Source organism: Hoplias malabaricus, chromosome 9, assembly GCF_029633855.1.
Source record: "Hoplias malabaricus isolate fHopMal1 chromosome 9, fHopMal1.hap1, whole genome shotgun sequence".
In the NCBI taxonomy this organism is placed as follows: Eukaryota; Metazoa; Chordata; class Actinopteri; order Characiformes; family Erythrinidae; genus Hoplias; species Hoplias malabaricus.
Window position 1 is genome coordinate 12,624,530 of NC_089808.1, and position 17,017 is coordinate 12,641,546.

At 37.7% G+C, this 17,017-nt stretch overlaps 1 protein-coding gene across 1 annotated transcript; it reads left to right on the forward strand.

The window, feature by feature from the left end:
- Positions 1-413: 413 nt before the first annotated feature.
- cyp7a1b (cytochrome P450, family 7, subfamily A, polypeptide 1b) lies at positions 414-15,935 on the forward strand. Its single transcript, XM_066681112.1, has 6 exons — positions 414-592; positions 2,685-2,925; positions 5,789-6,381; positions 7,328-7,458; positions 8,917-9,095; positions 13,080-15,935. Exons 1-6 carry the CDS (start codon positions 507-509, stop codon positions 13,410-13,412), a joined length of 1,563 nt encoding a protein of 520 aa, XP_066537209.1. The 5' UTR covers positions 414-506; the 3' UTR covers positions 13,413-15,935.
- Positions 15,936-17,017: the final 1,082 nt, after the last annotated feature.

Below are 17,017 nucleotides of genomic sequence, written 5' to 3' on the forward strand. Positions count from 1 at the left end.
GTCACCCAGAGCAGGGCACAAACCCACAACCCCAGGACCCTGGAGCTGTGTGACTGCTATACTACCTGCTGCACCTCTGTACCTCCAAATTTCAATCAACTTTTAATTTAATTATTATAAATTACATTTTAATTAAAGTTATTTTTCTCTCAGAAATTGAGAGGTAAGTTTAGAGTACATTGTACAAAGTATGTTTGAACACAGCTGTTATTTTCAGGGACGGTTTCTAAAGTATTTCTTTTTTCTCTCACTAATGTTTTACGTAGCATCTTATGTAACACACACTGGATAGTGACTGTGAGTTAACGAGTGAAGAAATATAAACAGTGCGCGCCAATCACAACGCGGGGGGCGGGGAGTCCTGCACTCATAAAACTGTGGAGAAGCTCTGGTATGGACACAGGCAGAGACAGGAATAAGAGGGGAAAAGGAGCCAAAGTAGACGGAGAACTTTTTCGCTGTGTTCTGTGAGAGAGAGGTATATATTTCGCTAAGTGCTGTTGGTCATGGCGGTGTCTTTTCTCGTCGCTGGATTTCTGGTCGCTGGCTTTTTCTTGTTGCTGCTAAAGAAGTGTGGAGCTCCGAGGAGGAGGTGAGTGTTTAACAAAGGGTCAAACTGACATTGAGTTACTCAGATTTGATATGAATAATGTACATACTCAAGACTTTTTTCAGCATAACTTTATTATGCCAGTTATTGTGTTGTAGAAAGCAGACCATTCTGAGTCTATTTTTACTGGGGAATTTTTATGTAGGCTTAAACAAAAAATACTGGGATTTCCCGACTGTAGTGTAAGATCCTAGTGTGAAGCAAACTCCCCATGAAATATCTAATTAAAAAAAATACAGCTTCAGTGGGCCCTTTGTTCCTCTAATCTCAGCTCAGACGTTCAGCTCATCTTTTCGAGGAGCGACTATGGGAAATGACAGTAGGCTAAGGCTGAATGACATAAAGAAAACCGAATGAAATAACGACACTTTTACTTTGAGAAGAATTTGAGAATAAATACGTTACTCAAATTATATCTCTGGATGTATATTATCCAAATTCCTTCGACTGTCTGACTAGAGGACAGCCAACACAAACGGTGCAGCCACAAATGAGCTACTGTCTCTGACTTTACATCTACAAGGTTGACTAATAAGGTAGGACTGTCTAACAGAGTTTGGACAGAGTTTAAAAACTCCAGCAGCTCTGCTGTGTCTAATCCACTCGTACCAGAGTAACACATACTAACACACCACCACCATGTATTTTAAAACACCACCTGTAATTATAAAACTACAAAGTGCTCCTCTGGAGCTGAGAGAATGGACAGTTAGGGTAGAATCAAGGAGGTGGTGATAATATTATGGTATCAGTGTAGATAGAAAGAGAGAACCAGATATACAGTTAGAAAGAAGTTTTATGCATTCACATACAAAAAGATATATGGACAGACATAGATATGCTTTCTTAAACCATGTTTGGAAAGGATGTGGTTAATTTTGAGAGTCTAGTGGTTTAGCTGAAGAATTACTCACTATTTTTTATATTCTTAACTAAATAAAGAATATGTCACACTGGCAGTCACACACACATTGCTGTAACATTTGATTCACACTTCGCTGAAAAAATTACACATTTAAAGAATTTTTCTTGCTGTAACTTCCATCAGTGACTCAGAATGATGCACGCTTTCTGCTGAAAGTAGTTTTCCCAAGGCTGTGTGTGAAAAAAATGCTCAGATACATCTGGATCCAATTCAGTTTTACGGGAAGATCTCACAAACTTTCTTTATCCAAATATCCCCTCCCAGCAGTTTTGTAAACTTTGTGTATTGTGTGTTCGTTCCAGCCATTAAGTTGACAATTTTTAGCAAGTATTTTTGAGGTCTTTAAATTTATATAGGATAAAACCCTGTGTATAAGGAAGAGGAGACTCAAATGAAAACAGTAGGGGAAAAAATAAGGAGTCCTAATAAACATGCAAGCTCTGGGGTGGCAACAAAAACATACCATATTACAAACAGTATGTCAAGTGAACACATTATACCCTATTTCCACAATTTTACACAGGTCCCTGGAGTCTTAATAACATATATGTAACATGCTTTGATCTAAATACCACAGAGATTAAACCAAAAAACCTCTCTCTCTATGAACAGTCCTGTGCAAGTTTCAAAGTCTGTTTTATTTTTTTAAATGAAACTGAGAAACCCCACACTTTCTTTCAATCTGAAAAAAGTCCAGAGTATTTCTGACCATCCTTCCACTGTGATTAGACATCTAAGTTCTATGAGTCTGAAAGAATGTATACAACAGACTGGCCACAGCAAAGCACATGCCTCAATGTCACTTGAATGTCTTTGCATCCTAAGGGGCAGACAATACACTCAGCTTCTAAGACTAAAATCTCCATTTTTCACATGTTTAGGTTTCTTTAAAAATCTGAGCAAGCATTCAATTATGGAAGCTGTAATAAAGGCAGAAGTGAATCTATGATACATAATATGTAAAGGTTTCTGTGTTATGGTTTAGGTTTCTGTGTCCTTATACATTTGTAGCTTCTGCTTTCTGCTCATTTTACTGGAAATAAAATTAATAAAGGATGCTCTCTGAATTTTGCAGAGTTTTCATTCTGCATAGTAAGTGCACCAGGACTGGAAAATGACGTGTGTGTGTGTCTGTGTGTGTGTGTGTAGGCAGCAAGGAGAGCCTTATCTGGTGAAAGGTTGGCTGCCATTTTTTGGTGTAATGTTGGACTATGCTAAAAACCCACTGAGTTTCTTGCGAGCGACTCAACAAAAATATGGAGACATCTTTACATGCCAGATTGCAGGGAAGTACATAACCTTCGTGATGGACCCCTTCTCTTTCTCATCGGTGATGCGTCAGGGCAGAAACCTTGACTTTCATGAATTTGCCATGGGCTTCTCTCATCGGGTAAGGAAATAGGTTTTGAAAAATGTGATTTAAACAGTTGTCATTTGAAGATTTTTTTTCTAAGTTAATGATCTAATTGAACAATGTTCTCTCTTGTACTCCCTCATGATTTACCCAAATGTGTGCCTCATTAATGGATCAGATCCAGAGTAAACCCGTTTCTTTCACTTTCTCTCACTGCTCTTTCACTCCGTCTCTATCTCTCTCTCTCTCTCTCTCTCTCTCTCTCTCTCTCTCATTCTCTTTCTCTCGGTCACTCTATCTCTACAGTTGGTGGTGTTGTAGAATTCAGGGTCAGCACAGGAAGTGCTCCATGACAATGGAAGGAAATAAGGCTTATGCCTTAAGACAACAGTTGTGAAAAACATAATCAATTATAGTAATAATTGATTATACTAATATAATTTTAAACTGGCAAATTTTACTCAAGGAAACAATAGGCCACTTTATAATTTTCAATTTGGATGGTTGTGTTGACAGTTTTGTGATGTACAATCCCCAGTTCCAATGAAGTTGGGAGACTGTGTAAAACATACATTAAAAAGGAATACAATGATTTGCAAATCCTTTTCAAACTATATTCAGTTGAATACACTACAAAGACAAGATATTTAATGTTCAAGCGGATAAATTTTATTGTTTTTTTGTTTTTTGTTTTTTTTTTGCAAATATTCCCTCACTTTGAATTTGAGGCCTGCAACACATTCCAAAAAAGTTGGGACAGGGTCATGTTTACCACTGTGTTACATCACCTTTCCTTTTAACAACACTCAATAAGCGTTTCTGGGTGTTGTTGATATATGGCTTTCGCTTGGCATGAGTTTTAACTTGATCCTGAGGGATCGAAGGTCATGGGCATTCAATGTTGGTTTTCGGCCTTGCCGCTTACTTGCACAGATTTCTCCAGAGTCTCTGAATCTTATGATATTATGGACTGTAGATGATGAAATCCCTAAATTACTTGCAATTTAACGTTGAGAAACATTGTTCTTAAACGGTTGGACAATTTGCTCACAGTTGTTCACAAAGTGGTGAACCTCGCCCCATGCTTACTTGTGAATAACTGAGCCCTTCGGGGATGCTCCCTTTATACACAATCATGACACTCGGCTGTTTTTTAATGGACCTGTTCACCTATGGAAAGTTCCAAACAGGTGTTTTTTGAGCATTCCTCAACTTTCCCAGTCTTTTGTTGCCTCTGTCCCAACTTTTTTGGAATGTGTTGCAGGCCTCAAATTCAAATGAAGGAATATTTGCAAAAAAAAAAAAACTGTTTGTCTGTTTGAACATGAAATATCTTGTCTTTTTAGTGTATTCAATTGAACATAGGTTGATTGTGTTCTTGTATTCTGTTTTTGTTTGTTTCACAAAATGACCCAACTTCATTGGAAATGGGGTAATAAATAACATGAGGAAGGTAAGTGTTGCATTTTATTGTTACTGCTGCTCCTGTATGAAAATATTATAATACGTAATTTTATTACTCACTGTGCTGAATTTGAGTCCATAATATTTTTATAGGCAACTGGTATATGATCAAAGAGCATAATACAGTGGAACCTCTACTTACGAACGCCTATACTAATGAACTTTCCAAGATATGAACCGGGCATTTGAATATTTATTGCCTTCACCAACGAACCATGACTCTAGAAACGAACCCGAGCCTCCACCGAGCCGGCGGCTGGAAATGGCCACTGACCCCAATAGGCGAGTCTCCCAGTGTGCCCAGACTTGAGTGAGCTTTTAAGATTAGCAAATTGTAGCTTTAGCAATTTAGCTTTAGTGTAAATAGCAGACATCAAAATTCGTGCTGAGTCAAGTCGTATCTACGCTTCGTCTCCCCACATTCACCCGCCTACTCTCCGTTATTCCACCCACCTCCCACCTCCGTCATACAGCCAGTGCCTGTGTTACTCCTCCAGCCAGTCGTCACGTCTTCAAGGAAGCGATGTGTAACCACTTAAAACTTTTTTTATTTCTTTTTTATTACTGTTACCACTGAATTTATTTTTTGTTTTTAGTAATGCTACATGTATTTGTTTTACTAATTTGAGAGTGTTGTAGACATATATCAGTGCAAAAAGGGTGACTTTCGGGGTGGGGGCTGGAACACATTAATTGCTTTTCCATTATTTTAAATGGGGAAAATTGAGTCGAGAAACAAACTCGTAACTTTCTACTTACGAACCGGGTCATGGAACGGATCAAGTTCCTAAGTAGAGGTTCCGCTGTACTTATATTGTGAGCTTGCCTAATAGAAGAACTGTGCTATATGTTCTTTGTGCTCATTTAGTACAGTGTGAGATTCAGGTTCAGGAAATTATAGTTGCACTCAGCCACTTGTAACCATAAGGTGTTTTCATTGATTTGCTCATTTGAAACACACAACATCCCACATTTGCCTTAATTTGAGAAAGCAAGAGCTTGTAGCTGTTTAAATCACTTTCTTTACTTTTAAAGAAATGCTTCATTTCTTGCACCTCAAAGTTTTCATTTTCTGACAGTACTGCTCTCCTGCTTAACTCTATTTCTATTTAAGTGAAATACACTCTTGTTCTGGAAATATGGCAATATCATCAATACAGTACATGCAGATGACATAAATTATCATGATAATGAAACCATCTTATTTATATTACCTGCCCTTAGGATTCGCCATCACTGTTGCAATAGCCTCTAGATAGTATCTGTAGATAGGTAAGTTATTTGAAACCTGATCAGTATTGAAATTGTTGTAGTTCTACAAAAAAAAAAGAAAACAAAGATTTTGATCAGTAAAACTGGTTTAGCTCTGATTCCGTCTTTCATTTCTTTGCTTGCTTGTCACTCCTATCCCCAACTCTGCACCCACATTTTGCAGGTATTTGGACATGCTGATTTCACATCTCCACTCTACAGAGAATGTTACTGGGAAGTTCACTCTATCTTCACGCAAACACTCCAAGGCCAACCCCTTCAACACATAACTGAGACCATGCTTGATAACATGCAGACAGTTGTACGGCAATGCCTACCAAGCGAGAACAGCTGGAAGGAGGAAGGTCTGCAGTGTTTCACCAACCGAATCATGTTTGAGGCTGGGTACCTCACATTATTTGGCAAGAAGAATGGATTTGTACAAGTAGACAGTAAAGGAGCTGTTGGGATATGTATGCAGAAGGCAAAGCAAGATTTTTTAAAATTTGACCAAGCATTTCCTTTACTTGCGGCTGGGGTTCCCATCTCTCTGTGTCTGCATGCACTGTGGGCAAGGGAAGCATTAGCAGAGAAACTGCTGCATGGGGAACTCCATCAAAGGATGTGCATATCAGATCTGATACAGCGTAGAATGGATGCATTTGATCGAATGCACCTGGATGAAATTGGGAAAGCTCGTACACATGTCTGTGTTCTTTGGGCCTCCCAGGCCAATACTTTGCCAGCTGCTTTTTGGAGCCTCTACTACACACTAAGGTAGCAATCCTTTTTCTATATAATTGTATATTCACCAAGTACATGTTTACCACAACTGTGGTAATGGATTGCATTTTCTTAAGTTTTACTGACACACCTATAACTGTGATTGTCACGAGGTGGGTGAAGTGGTGATCAAGGAGTTAAGTGCAGGAGACTTTAATGACGACAAGGGAACTAGACAGAGGCTAGGGAACTAGATAAAGGGGTTAAACACTAGCGCTAGGACACTAAACAAGGCTGAAGGCTAAACACGATACAGAGAAACTTAACACTGAACAGAAGCAAAACACTAAGAGAGGCTAAACAATGACCAGAGAAACTAAACAGAGAGGCTAAAGACTGAACGGTGAAGCAAAACACTAAGAGAAACTAAACACTGAACAGGGAGGAAGACAGTAAGAGTAAGACAGAGTTAATTATGAGATTTCATACATATTTCAACATAGATAAAATGTAATCTGCATTTGGAACTCAACAGTTCTGACACTTTGTTTACACTGCGAAATAAAACTGTTAAAATGTAACTAGACTCTGTGAACTATGTTATGAAAATTATTAATTTGTGTTAAAAATAATGGATATGTTAAATACCCTTGTATGTTAATATGCATTTTTAACAGCACTAAGTATGGCGGCACAAAAAAAAAATATTGCTGGCTTAGAAATGGCTGCTACTCATTTATGTAGTTATGCAATATGTTTTTGTCAATTTTAATAAAGTTAAATAATTCCATCTTTTCTTTTTAAAATAAGTATGTGATCATTTAAGCATGAACTTTGAGGCTACCTGTAATGAAAGCTTGACACTGTACAAAGTAAACTTCAGACCTGCTGATGCCCACAAAACTAAAAGAATACTCTGTTAATTAAATTATTTTGCTGTAACCAGTGTAACCAGTTTTGCTGTAACTTACTACATGTAATCCTTTTTGTGACCTATCAGATGTCCAGAAGCTCTTGCTGCAGCCCGCTGTGAGGTGGACCAGGTCCTACAGCAGTTAGACCAGCCACTGTTTGACCATGACATACCAATCAGCCTTTCTAAAAAACAGCTGGATTCCATGCCTGTCCTTGGTAGGTCAAATATTTGTGAATAGAAATATTTTAGATAAACGTTAGTGTTTAAATAAGTTTTGGGAGTTTGTGAATTCATGACTCGTTGATGTGGTAAATTTTTATTTACACTAAGTCATTACATGTCATAAAATGCACTTTTCCCTTATAACGCACTAGTTTTACTTTTCAGCTAACCATAGAAATCTAGGCTGAAACCTATCCACTCACACTTTATAGGTCCAACACAAAAGACACCATATTCCTTACTGCACTCTAAAGGCCTCATTTTAAGTAATGTATCAGTGTTTTAAAAGTGTGTATTTTCAATAGCTGATACTGTTGGGTAACACTCAATTTCATAGTATAAAACAGACAGAGCAACCATGTTCCAGCAACCTTTTCTGCAATCAACAAGATAACTTTTTTCAATAAATTACAAAAATAGCTTCAATCAGAAGACAGCTCACTGCCTCCATAGCTTGGTGTTTTGATACATTTTCTTTTAGAAATACCAAAGAATGACTAGTTATTTTGTATTAAGTTTTAAAATTAACTGTTTCAATATTAGTGTACTTTCAGTTTTAAGATAATTTACTCTGATCTCAGGAACCACTAGTCGAAGCTTTTTCACTTTAAATAAAGTCTTTCCATGACTAAGAGGAAGTAATGTATGAGTTGGAAGAACCACAAAGAGATGTTTTTTAGATAATTTTTTTAGATCATTGCACAGAGTAATTTAAGTCTGTAAATACTGAGTTAAAAAAAACTTTTCATGAGTACTTCTCTTAGGAATTGTTGTGATTTCCCAAGAACCTTCTTATCCACATTGTTATATGTGGAGAACCAGAAAGTTATTGCCATCAGTTGGCACTCCATGATTTCCTGCATCAAGCTGGAAACAAGATAAAACAAGTATGAAATCATGAAGTGCAAGGGTCTTAATTAAGCTGTAATATTGTGATTCTATGTTATATGCAAAGAAATCCAAATAAATTTTTTTTTATATCTATAGCCTGTATTTAAAGAAGAAGAGTACAAACCTATTCAGCAAGCTATTTCAAGTTTATCAGTGGCATTGTGTTCTGTATATATATATTCCACAAACGGGCACTTGCAACATGTTTTAAAAGAGCTGGGACATGGATAGTTTTAGGACAGAGACATTGTGAAATGTTTCAAAACATCTTAAACAAGTGCTACTATTCTACAAGTAGTAAAAATAGTAAAACTGTTCAAAAGGAATAGCTGCTATTTGCACTATGTGAACATTTCCCAATAAATGGGCCGATAGGACCGCCCCGGGAAAAACATATAATTTATATAAGCATACATTAATTCAATTAATTCCTCTTCTCCTATTAAGTTAATATTTAGGGGGTTGTGTTTTTGACATCACAGCAGCACAAATAGCTGTATTCACTGACTAAAGTATGGATGTTGATAACAGTGTTACTGTTACTATAATTACTTTTTCAGAGAGTATTATCAAGGAAGCTCTTCGTCTCTCAAGTGCCTCTATTATGATACGAGTTGCAAATGATGACTTCACTCTCACATTGGATTCTGGTCAGACAGCAGCCATTAGGAAAGGAGATTACATTGCTCTCTATCCTCAGCTTATACACATGGACCCTGAAATCTACCCCAACCCAACGGTAAATGCTTCAGACCTTCACACTTCACACAGTACACCACTTCTTCACATTTAACCACAACCCACTGCTTCAGACCTTTACATTTAAACACAACTTACTGTTCCAAACATTCACATTTAACCACAACACACTGCTCCAGACCATCACACCTAAAGTTTAAACCTACTAAGTGACTAATCTGTAAATTCTATTTACACTAACAATCAGTAACACTCATGTTACAGTGAGGGAATTTTCCCTCTCACTGCGTCCTTCCCTATTATCATACACCTTACCATACACTTTATCAAGCTGGCCCTTGATATCTCACCCAAACACATGGTAACTGGACCAAAACTTCAGTTTTTAATACTACCTCCTGCTTCACTTATCAGGAAATTTCCCCTGTGTGGATCCCAGTGAGCAACACCCGTGATTCAGTGAGAGTGTTTTCACAGCAAATAGGTCTACATCAGTTATTGTGTATTTATGTGGGATATTTTTAATCTGTCACATTGAATGCCAAAGGTGATTAAAAAGAGAAAGATATTTTTTTGAAATGTGGATGGAAAGCACCTTTTGTTCCTTTTAAAACATGACAAAAGAAAGGAATGTTATGGAAGCCCCCAGGTGGTCTGCAGTCTAGGCATTGGACCCGTCTTTGAGAAATAGGCTGATAGCCTAAATGTATTTTGGTGACCCCCTAGTGAAATTTGAACCAGGGATATATGGGTCAGTGAGCATGTGGTTAACTGTTGTAATGCCAAAATACAACAGTTCAATCAAACAGAAGATGTTAAGCTCCCAAAAACAACACCAAATAAGAGGTCTAGCAGAGTTTATGTATTCTGATTTAAAAGTGATATGTGGGTTCTTTCTTTGTTTTAGCTCTTTTCTTTTGTTTGAAGCCATTTCCCTAAAACTCTTCCCTGTTTGCCAATTATATTTTTACATATAAAAATATGTAAAAGAGGCAAGCGGCAATTCTCTGGGTCCAAGCTAGTATTCGCTGGAAGACGAACAATGCGTCAGCATATGACCTTTTGTGAGATAGAAGGGGATTTTTGGGGAAGATTTGTAGTGGTTATAAGGTGGTCCTTGGTGTTCTGGTGTCTCTGTCGAAATGTAGCGTGAGATTGAGGTGTGGTGGATGACAGAGCCCGCATAGAGCACAGAACTCTGGAGTTTAACCCTGGTTTCTCACCCTAATGTTCAGGACCCCCAAACAGCAGATATGATGTGGAGTTGCTTGTACTCGAGTCTGTCATCAGTGGACACAGGACACTGTCTGCTGGATGTGTTTGGTTGTGGACTATTCTCAGTCCAGCGGTGATGCTGAGGGATTTAAAAATCCAACACCTGAGTCATACCTGCTGTATGGGTGTCCAGACCATTGAAGACCAGGGTGAAAGCAAGCAATCTTTACAGAGCAAAAGGTTAGCATATGACATTTCCTGATATAGGTGCCACACTATAGGATAGATTTTGTAGTGCTTTTAAATGTGATCCTTGGTGTCCTGGTGTCTCAGTAAAGTTGGATTGTAAGAGAGAGGGGTAGTGGATGAGTGGGGGAATTTCTGGTCTGCAGACAGGTGAGGGTTGGGCTTAGGTTACAGAGACAGCACAGAGCACAGAACTCACTCTGGAATTTCACCCTGGATTCAGACTCAATGTTCAGGACCCCCACAAAGCAGATATGATTTAGGTGGTGGATCATTCTCAGCACCGCAGTGACACTGACATTGTGGTGACATGGCAGTGTGTAGCGCTCTTATGAGTGGATTGCTACTCAAAACTTCCTGTAGGTGTGAGTGTGTGAATGAATGAGTGTGTGTGTTGACCTGTGAAGGACTGGCGCCCCCTCCAGGGTGTGTTCTCGCCTTGCGCCCAATGATTCCAGGTAGGCTCTGAACCTACAGCGACCCTGAACTGGATAAGTGGTTACAGATAATGAATGAATGAATGATTACAGCGATACCTGAGGGAGCAGGGAGATTAATATATGAAGGAATTCTAATTTCTAAAATGGCTATAGTTTATCCCAGCAAAGCATTCAGATAATATGAAAGAAATGAAGCCATGTGACCTTACGTATCCGTGGAGATGAGCTTTTCCAGCATGGGCTTTCTGGAGCATTGTAGACACTGGCCTTGTAGTATTGCAGCAGCAGACATTCCTTTTCTCCCATTTGTCCAGAGACAGTCTTAGATACAGCGACCACTCCGTTGGAGCTGGTGGTGTTCTGAAAGTCTCTATGGGGATTCTCCGTCATCACTGATCTGCCTTGTGAGAGACACGCCCATGCAGGTCTCTCCTGGGCCTTTGCTCAGAAGATCATTCTGATCATCGCTGATCATGAAGCTCTTGTCACCACTTTGAGGGTCAGAGGTCTGAGGTCTCGTTCATGCTCTGGGGTTAAAATTGAGCTTTTGCTGGATTTAAACTATAGCTTTTCTTAAACTATAGTTTTTCTACTAGAAATATAAAATAAAACTTCTGGTTGGAAGTTCAGGGCTCTCTTAGCTGAGCTTCCAGGCTGGAAGCGAATTCTCCTTCATTCCACCCCTCCTCTTTTTTCTCTCTCTACGTTTTCCTGTATGTTCTATGTTCTGTGTTTGTTCTGTCTGGACCCTGCTTGAGGAGACCAAGACTGTTTGTTTAAGAGAGAGCCATAAGAGAGTCTGGAAAGCTTCTGAAGAGCTGAACTCCTAAGAGCTCAATTCTGAACTGAGAGGTCTCTAGAGAGCTGGGGCTCACTGAGAATTCTCCCTGAACTCTAGCTGAGTCTAATTGACTGACTCTCTGGAAAAACTGAGTTTTTCACGCCACTGGGTTTTAACCAGATTTTAGGAAACACGCCTTAAAGGCCTGACTGGTCCTCAGGAGGATTGGAGCATCTCTTGCTCTTGATTGATGTTTCCTGTACCCAATTTATGACACTTGACAAGACAAAGACTTAAGGAAGTTACCTACTGAATGCATATCCAAAGATTCTGAGTCATACTTTTGCAATATAAAAGATTATATGTTAACACAAAGTAATATTATTCAGACAAACAAGGTTTTACATCATTCTCAACCAAATAACAGAGTATGTAGCTACCTTGGTTCCTACATAAGTTCATATAAAAAGGTGATTTTAAACACGTAAATTAATTCCACCCATTTTGATTGTCCAAATGGAATTCATTTCACACGGTTGTACCCATATGTAACTTGTTCACCAGGTAAACCTAGGAATTAAGGAATGTGTGATTATTTTAGTTTTAACAGATATGGAATATTAGGTGACTCTGTGCGTCTCTTTGCATTCCATAGAGGAGACCTTTAAGATCTTGTGCCATTTAAAAAGGTCCCTGCAGTGTGGTTTACAACTCTTCTTTGGGTGTTATCTCAAATTCCCATCTGGGCTGGTGTGATGAGAAGAGTGATTAAGAGTGAAGAGAGGTCTTTCGGCATATTAATTCCCAAAAAGTCATCTTTTATCAGAAATTAATGCACATTCACCATACTGCACTACAATTGCAAAAAAAAGGCTATGTAGCAAAGTATCAGAATACATCAAAATATATTCTAAATAAAAATTATTAATATTTCTTATACGTTAGTTTAGAGCATTTTGTTGAGAACCAACAAATTGAGGCTCAGTAGTAGTTAACCAATTACACTTCAATATGGAGCATTTTATTGCTTCATTTTCAGATATATTTGTATTTGTTCTTTAGTGTAGTTTGCCCATCTTCAAATTAGTATTAAATCTGAGTCTAACTTTAGTCTTATTTTCTGACCAATTATGTTTGGTAAACTGAGGGTGTACAACCTGGGGAGGGGGACCTCTTATCTGCCCTCCCAATTTACAATACAGTTTTAGTGTATATTTTGATATTCATAGTTTGTGTGCTGCCACACACTGCCACAAATTAAATTAAAGATACGGTCCAAAATAAAGTGATTATTAATTAATTTGTATCTCCTAACTGTATCTCCTAACTCTCCTAACTGCAGGAGTTCAAGTTTGACCGCTTTCTGGACGAAGACGGCCAAAGACGGAACCAATACTTCAAAAACGATCGGGAGCTGAAGAACTACCTGATGCCATTTGGTTCTGGTGCCAGCAAATGTCCAGGGCGTTTCTTTGCCATGAATGAGATAAAAGAGTTCCTCACAGTAGTTCTTAGGTACTATGACCTAAACCTGGTTGAACCTGATATCATGTTGTTACCAGACTGTACCCGTGCTGGACTTGGCATTTTACCACCTCAGAAAGATGTGCTGCTTAGATACAGAGCCAGAAAAGAAAAATACACAAAGAAACACTTAGACGAAAGAGTGAACTGAGAGGAAAAGCACAAACAGTGCTGAGACAGTTACAAAGAAAGTACAATGGTAACTAGGTTTCTATCCAACTTCTCAATTCACTTTCAGCTATGAACTATGAAAATATGTTTTAACTTAGTTATTAGAGTGCGTTAAAATTTCTAATTTAAAACTGCTAATAATTAAATGATTATTACTATCAATTCTTGGATTCCACAAGACCTCGGAATATGTCCTGTGATATGTGGCTTAGACATTTGTATTGTTGTGAGCTACAAAGTTGGTTCTCCATGGGTCAGACTTTCTTTTTCCAGCACATCCCACAAATGCTCATTTGGACTGAGAGCTACATGTCAAAGTAACATCCACTTGAAGGCCAGGACCCAGTGTTTCCCTGCAGAACTCTGCCAAGAGTATCGCACTGGGTTCTTATCTGTCATAGCTTGCATTCAAATTTTAGCACTTGTACTACAGAACCACACAAGTCTTTACTTCGCATTTGGGAGCCCATGACACTTTTTTGTTCACTAGTTGTCCTTCTTTGGACCACTTTTGGAAGGTATGAACTACTGTATTATGCAAATACTCCACAAGAATGTTCACTTCGTAAAAAAAACACTAACTTTCTACATTAAATTCATATATTTTTACTCTGAATACAATTATGCAAAGGTATTACCATGAAACATATCATTTGAGTGTAAACTGCTGACGGTCCTGAACATTGTAGACATAGCCTGATCATTTCATAAGTGCTGGAATACACATTTGTTTACCACTTGGACTCAGGTATGGTTGATATCTGTCTGAAGTCTGAGGCCCATATGTTGAATATCTTCTTTGATGATGCTCTGCCAAGCATGGAATGCTGCCACTTTCCCAATTATTTCAAGGGCTTCCTGTTCTTAGTCTTGTATTCAGGAAGTGAATTGCATGATAAATGAGGGTCATGTCAGGTGGCTGACTTCAACCAATCAATAACAATCTACTTTCTGGCCTTAGAACATTCTATAGTTAAAATAACAGCATGTTTCCAGTCTTTGTCCTAAAGTAGCAGCCTACTGCCTCAACTTCTGCCTCATTTAAGGTGGAACTGGGCAGTCATATACATGAGTGTCAGACTTTCTCTTTTAAACTTACAGGTTTTGCACAAATTTAGTTTATTGTCATTGATATTAAATCACAACAATGTTTAATGTGTACTATTTTTAACAAGTACTACTTTTAGAAGCTTTTTTTAAAAAAAAACTGAAAAATTAAAAAGATATATAACTGAGGTTTTTCTTTAGATCCATTAGTGCTTTCCGCTTTCAGAACAAATGCCCTAGACGACCACCTACCGAGGTCTGAGGCATCCGTTTGGAGACCTTCTGTAAGTGTACAAATTGATCCTGATTCTGTGGTAGGCAGTGACATCTGTAACCAGTATGCAAATAAGTCCGTTCTAGTTTGACCACACGCATTTCTGTTTTACAGATAATTTAGCATTCATTGAACCATAAGTAATCATTTCTTTCCCCACACGTTCATCTTTCATTTACTTTGCAAGTTTTCATCTTGTGTGTATGTTTTTGTCCCAAGGACTTTGTCCTAGGACAGAACAGTTTGTTCTTGGAACTTGACAATGTACCAAAGAGGGCCTGAAGTAATGAGGCAGCAACACAGTTGAACAAGAAACAACAGAGCGCATACTGCCGTTTAATTAAAGCTAACATTCAGAAATCTTCTTATAATATGAAATGTGTAGAAAAGTTGTTATATACATTTTTTTTTTGTATTTTTCTGAAATGTATCTGTGTGTAAATTATGATTCAAAATGTTGATTTCGTATTTAGTGCACTCAACACGTGTGCAATCCTGGACATTTGCTGAAAAATGCATCTTTGTAAGCACCACATAAGATTTTTCATGTAATGTTTAAGTAAAGCACATTTCTTACAGTATAACTCTCTTCTGGCATAATGGATATTTACAGGCATTAGCACAGGTCATATGTATATCCACTTACTCAGGGGTTTGTGATTATTTTCTTTATTTGCCTTGCTTTTGACCAGTGTTAATCTTGTTTTGATACCTGTTGAAATAATCATTCTTTAGATACCTAAAATGTTTTTTTAAAACGGCTTTTAAAGAAATAAATATTTGCAGTTTTACAGTAGTTTTTGACAGAAACACACAGTCTATGTCTTGTTGTTTTCTTTTTTTCAAATAATCAAACTCCTACCATCTTTTAATGCCTAGAATTTACACTCATAGGCATTAACGGGAAGATGGTAACATTTTACATGAGATATTCCTAAGGAGGTGACATAAACCAGAAGAGTTGTCCACATCAGAGAAAAAGTACTGAAAGCTTTCATCTTTGAGAGACAGTAGAAAATCACTCTCTATTCAGATCTGATTTAATCCACCATTTCTCTGTTTTCACTTTGGATTGACAATACATATGGGTCTGAAAGGATGTGTAGCTGTGAAGTAATCATTACTGAGAAAAATAAAATAAAAAACAACAGAATCTATATGTTTTCCCAGAACAATGGACTGACCACCCCACAGCCCAGACCTCAACATCACTGTATGTACTTGGGATTACTTGGATCATGAGAAGCAGAATATCCACTCATTAAATAAGGAACATATAATATAATAAATATTTGATATTTACTGAGGCTTCAGTGATTATTCATGTTAAATATTTTTTGCCATACATTTTAACTGATGACCGGTAGTGTTGTAATACAAAGATAATGAATATAACCATTAGGTATCACTGTGCACCGCCTGCCTACCTTTGGTTCCCTATGAACTGTGAACTTGATCTCACATGGAATTTCTAGAAAATTTAATAAGAATGCTGTTTTATAAACAATGATGTTTCTAAAATAGAGCAGCGCATCACTAACATGAGCTGCTTCAAACATTTTAAATATTTATTCTATTAAATTGTTTAGGATTAACCCTACAGTCACATTGTTAATACATTGTTATACATTGTTAATTGAAGCGTTTACTCTAAACTTGAAATTGTCTTCCTTTTCCTCACTGATAGTGCCTTAAAAAGGCATAAATGTAACTGTGCATTAGTTATTATGGGTGTAACTGACTGTGTTGTGAGTTAAATGCTATCAGATATGTTTATTTATGCTTTTCAATTCCCTGCTCACGCAAAGGCACTCCTTGGGCAAGACTCTTAACCCAATATTTGCATAGTATTACTTAAGCCTTTTTGGAAATAGTCTCTATCAAACAATAGAAATATAATTCTTTTTTATTTTTATTTTTTTTTTATTGTTTAATGTTACACTTGTTGGTAGGAAGACTGACTGTTTTAAAATTGCCCCCAACTGTAAATGACTGATTCGTGTATGCTTCCGTGATCAGGTTGAAACGGAGATGAATGACTGAGAACTGAATCGCATTTGTGCATGAAATGGGCCATAGAAATAAACTTACTTGCCCTGCTTTGGAAAAGAAAAGTCCCAACACAGATGGTTGAGGCCTATGAGAGTTCAACCTTAAGAGAGTTAAGAAACTTGTGCAGAGCCACAGTTAGCTTTAGCAATATGAACAATAACTGGAAAATAAAAGCTAGCCCTGTATTTAGATGTTTGTGAGTTCTGACTTTT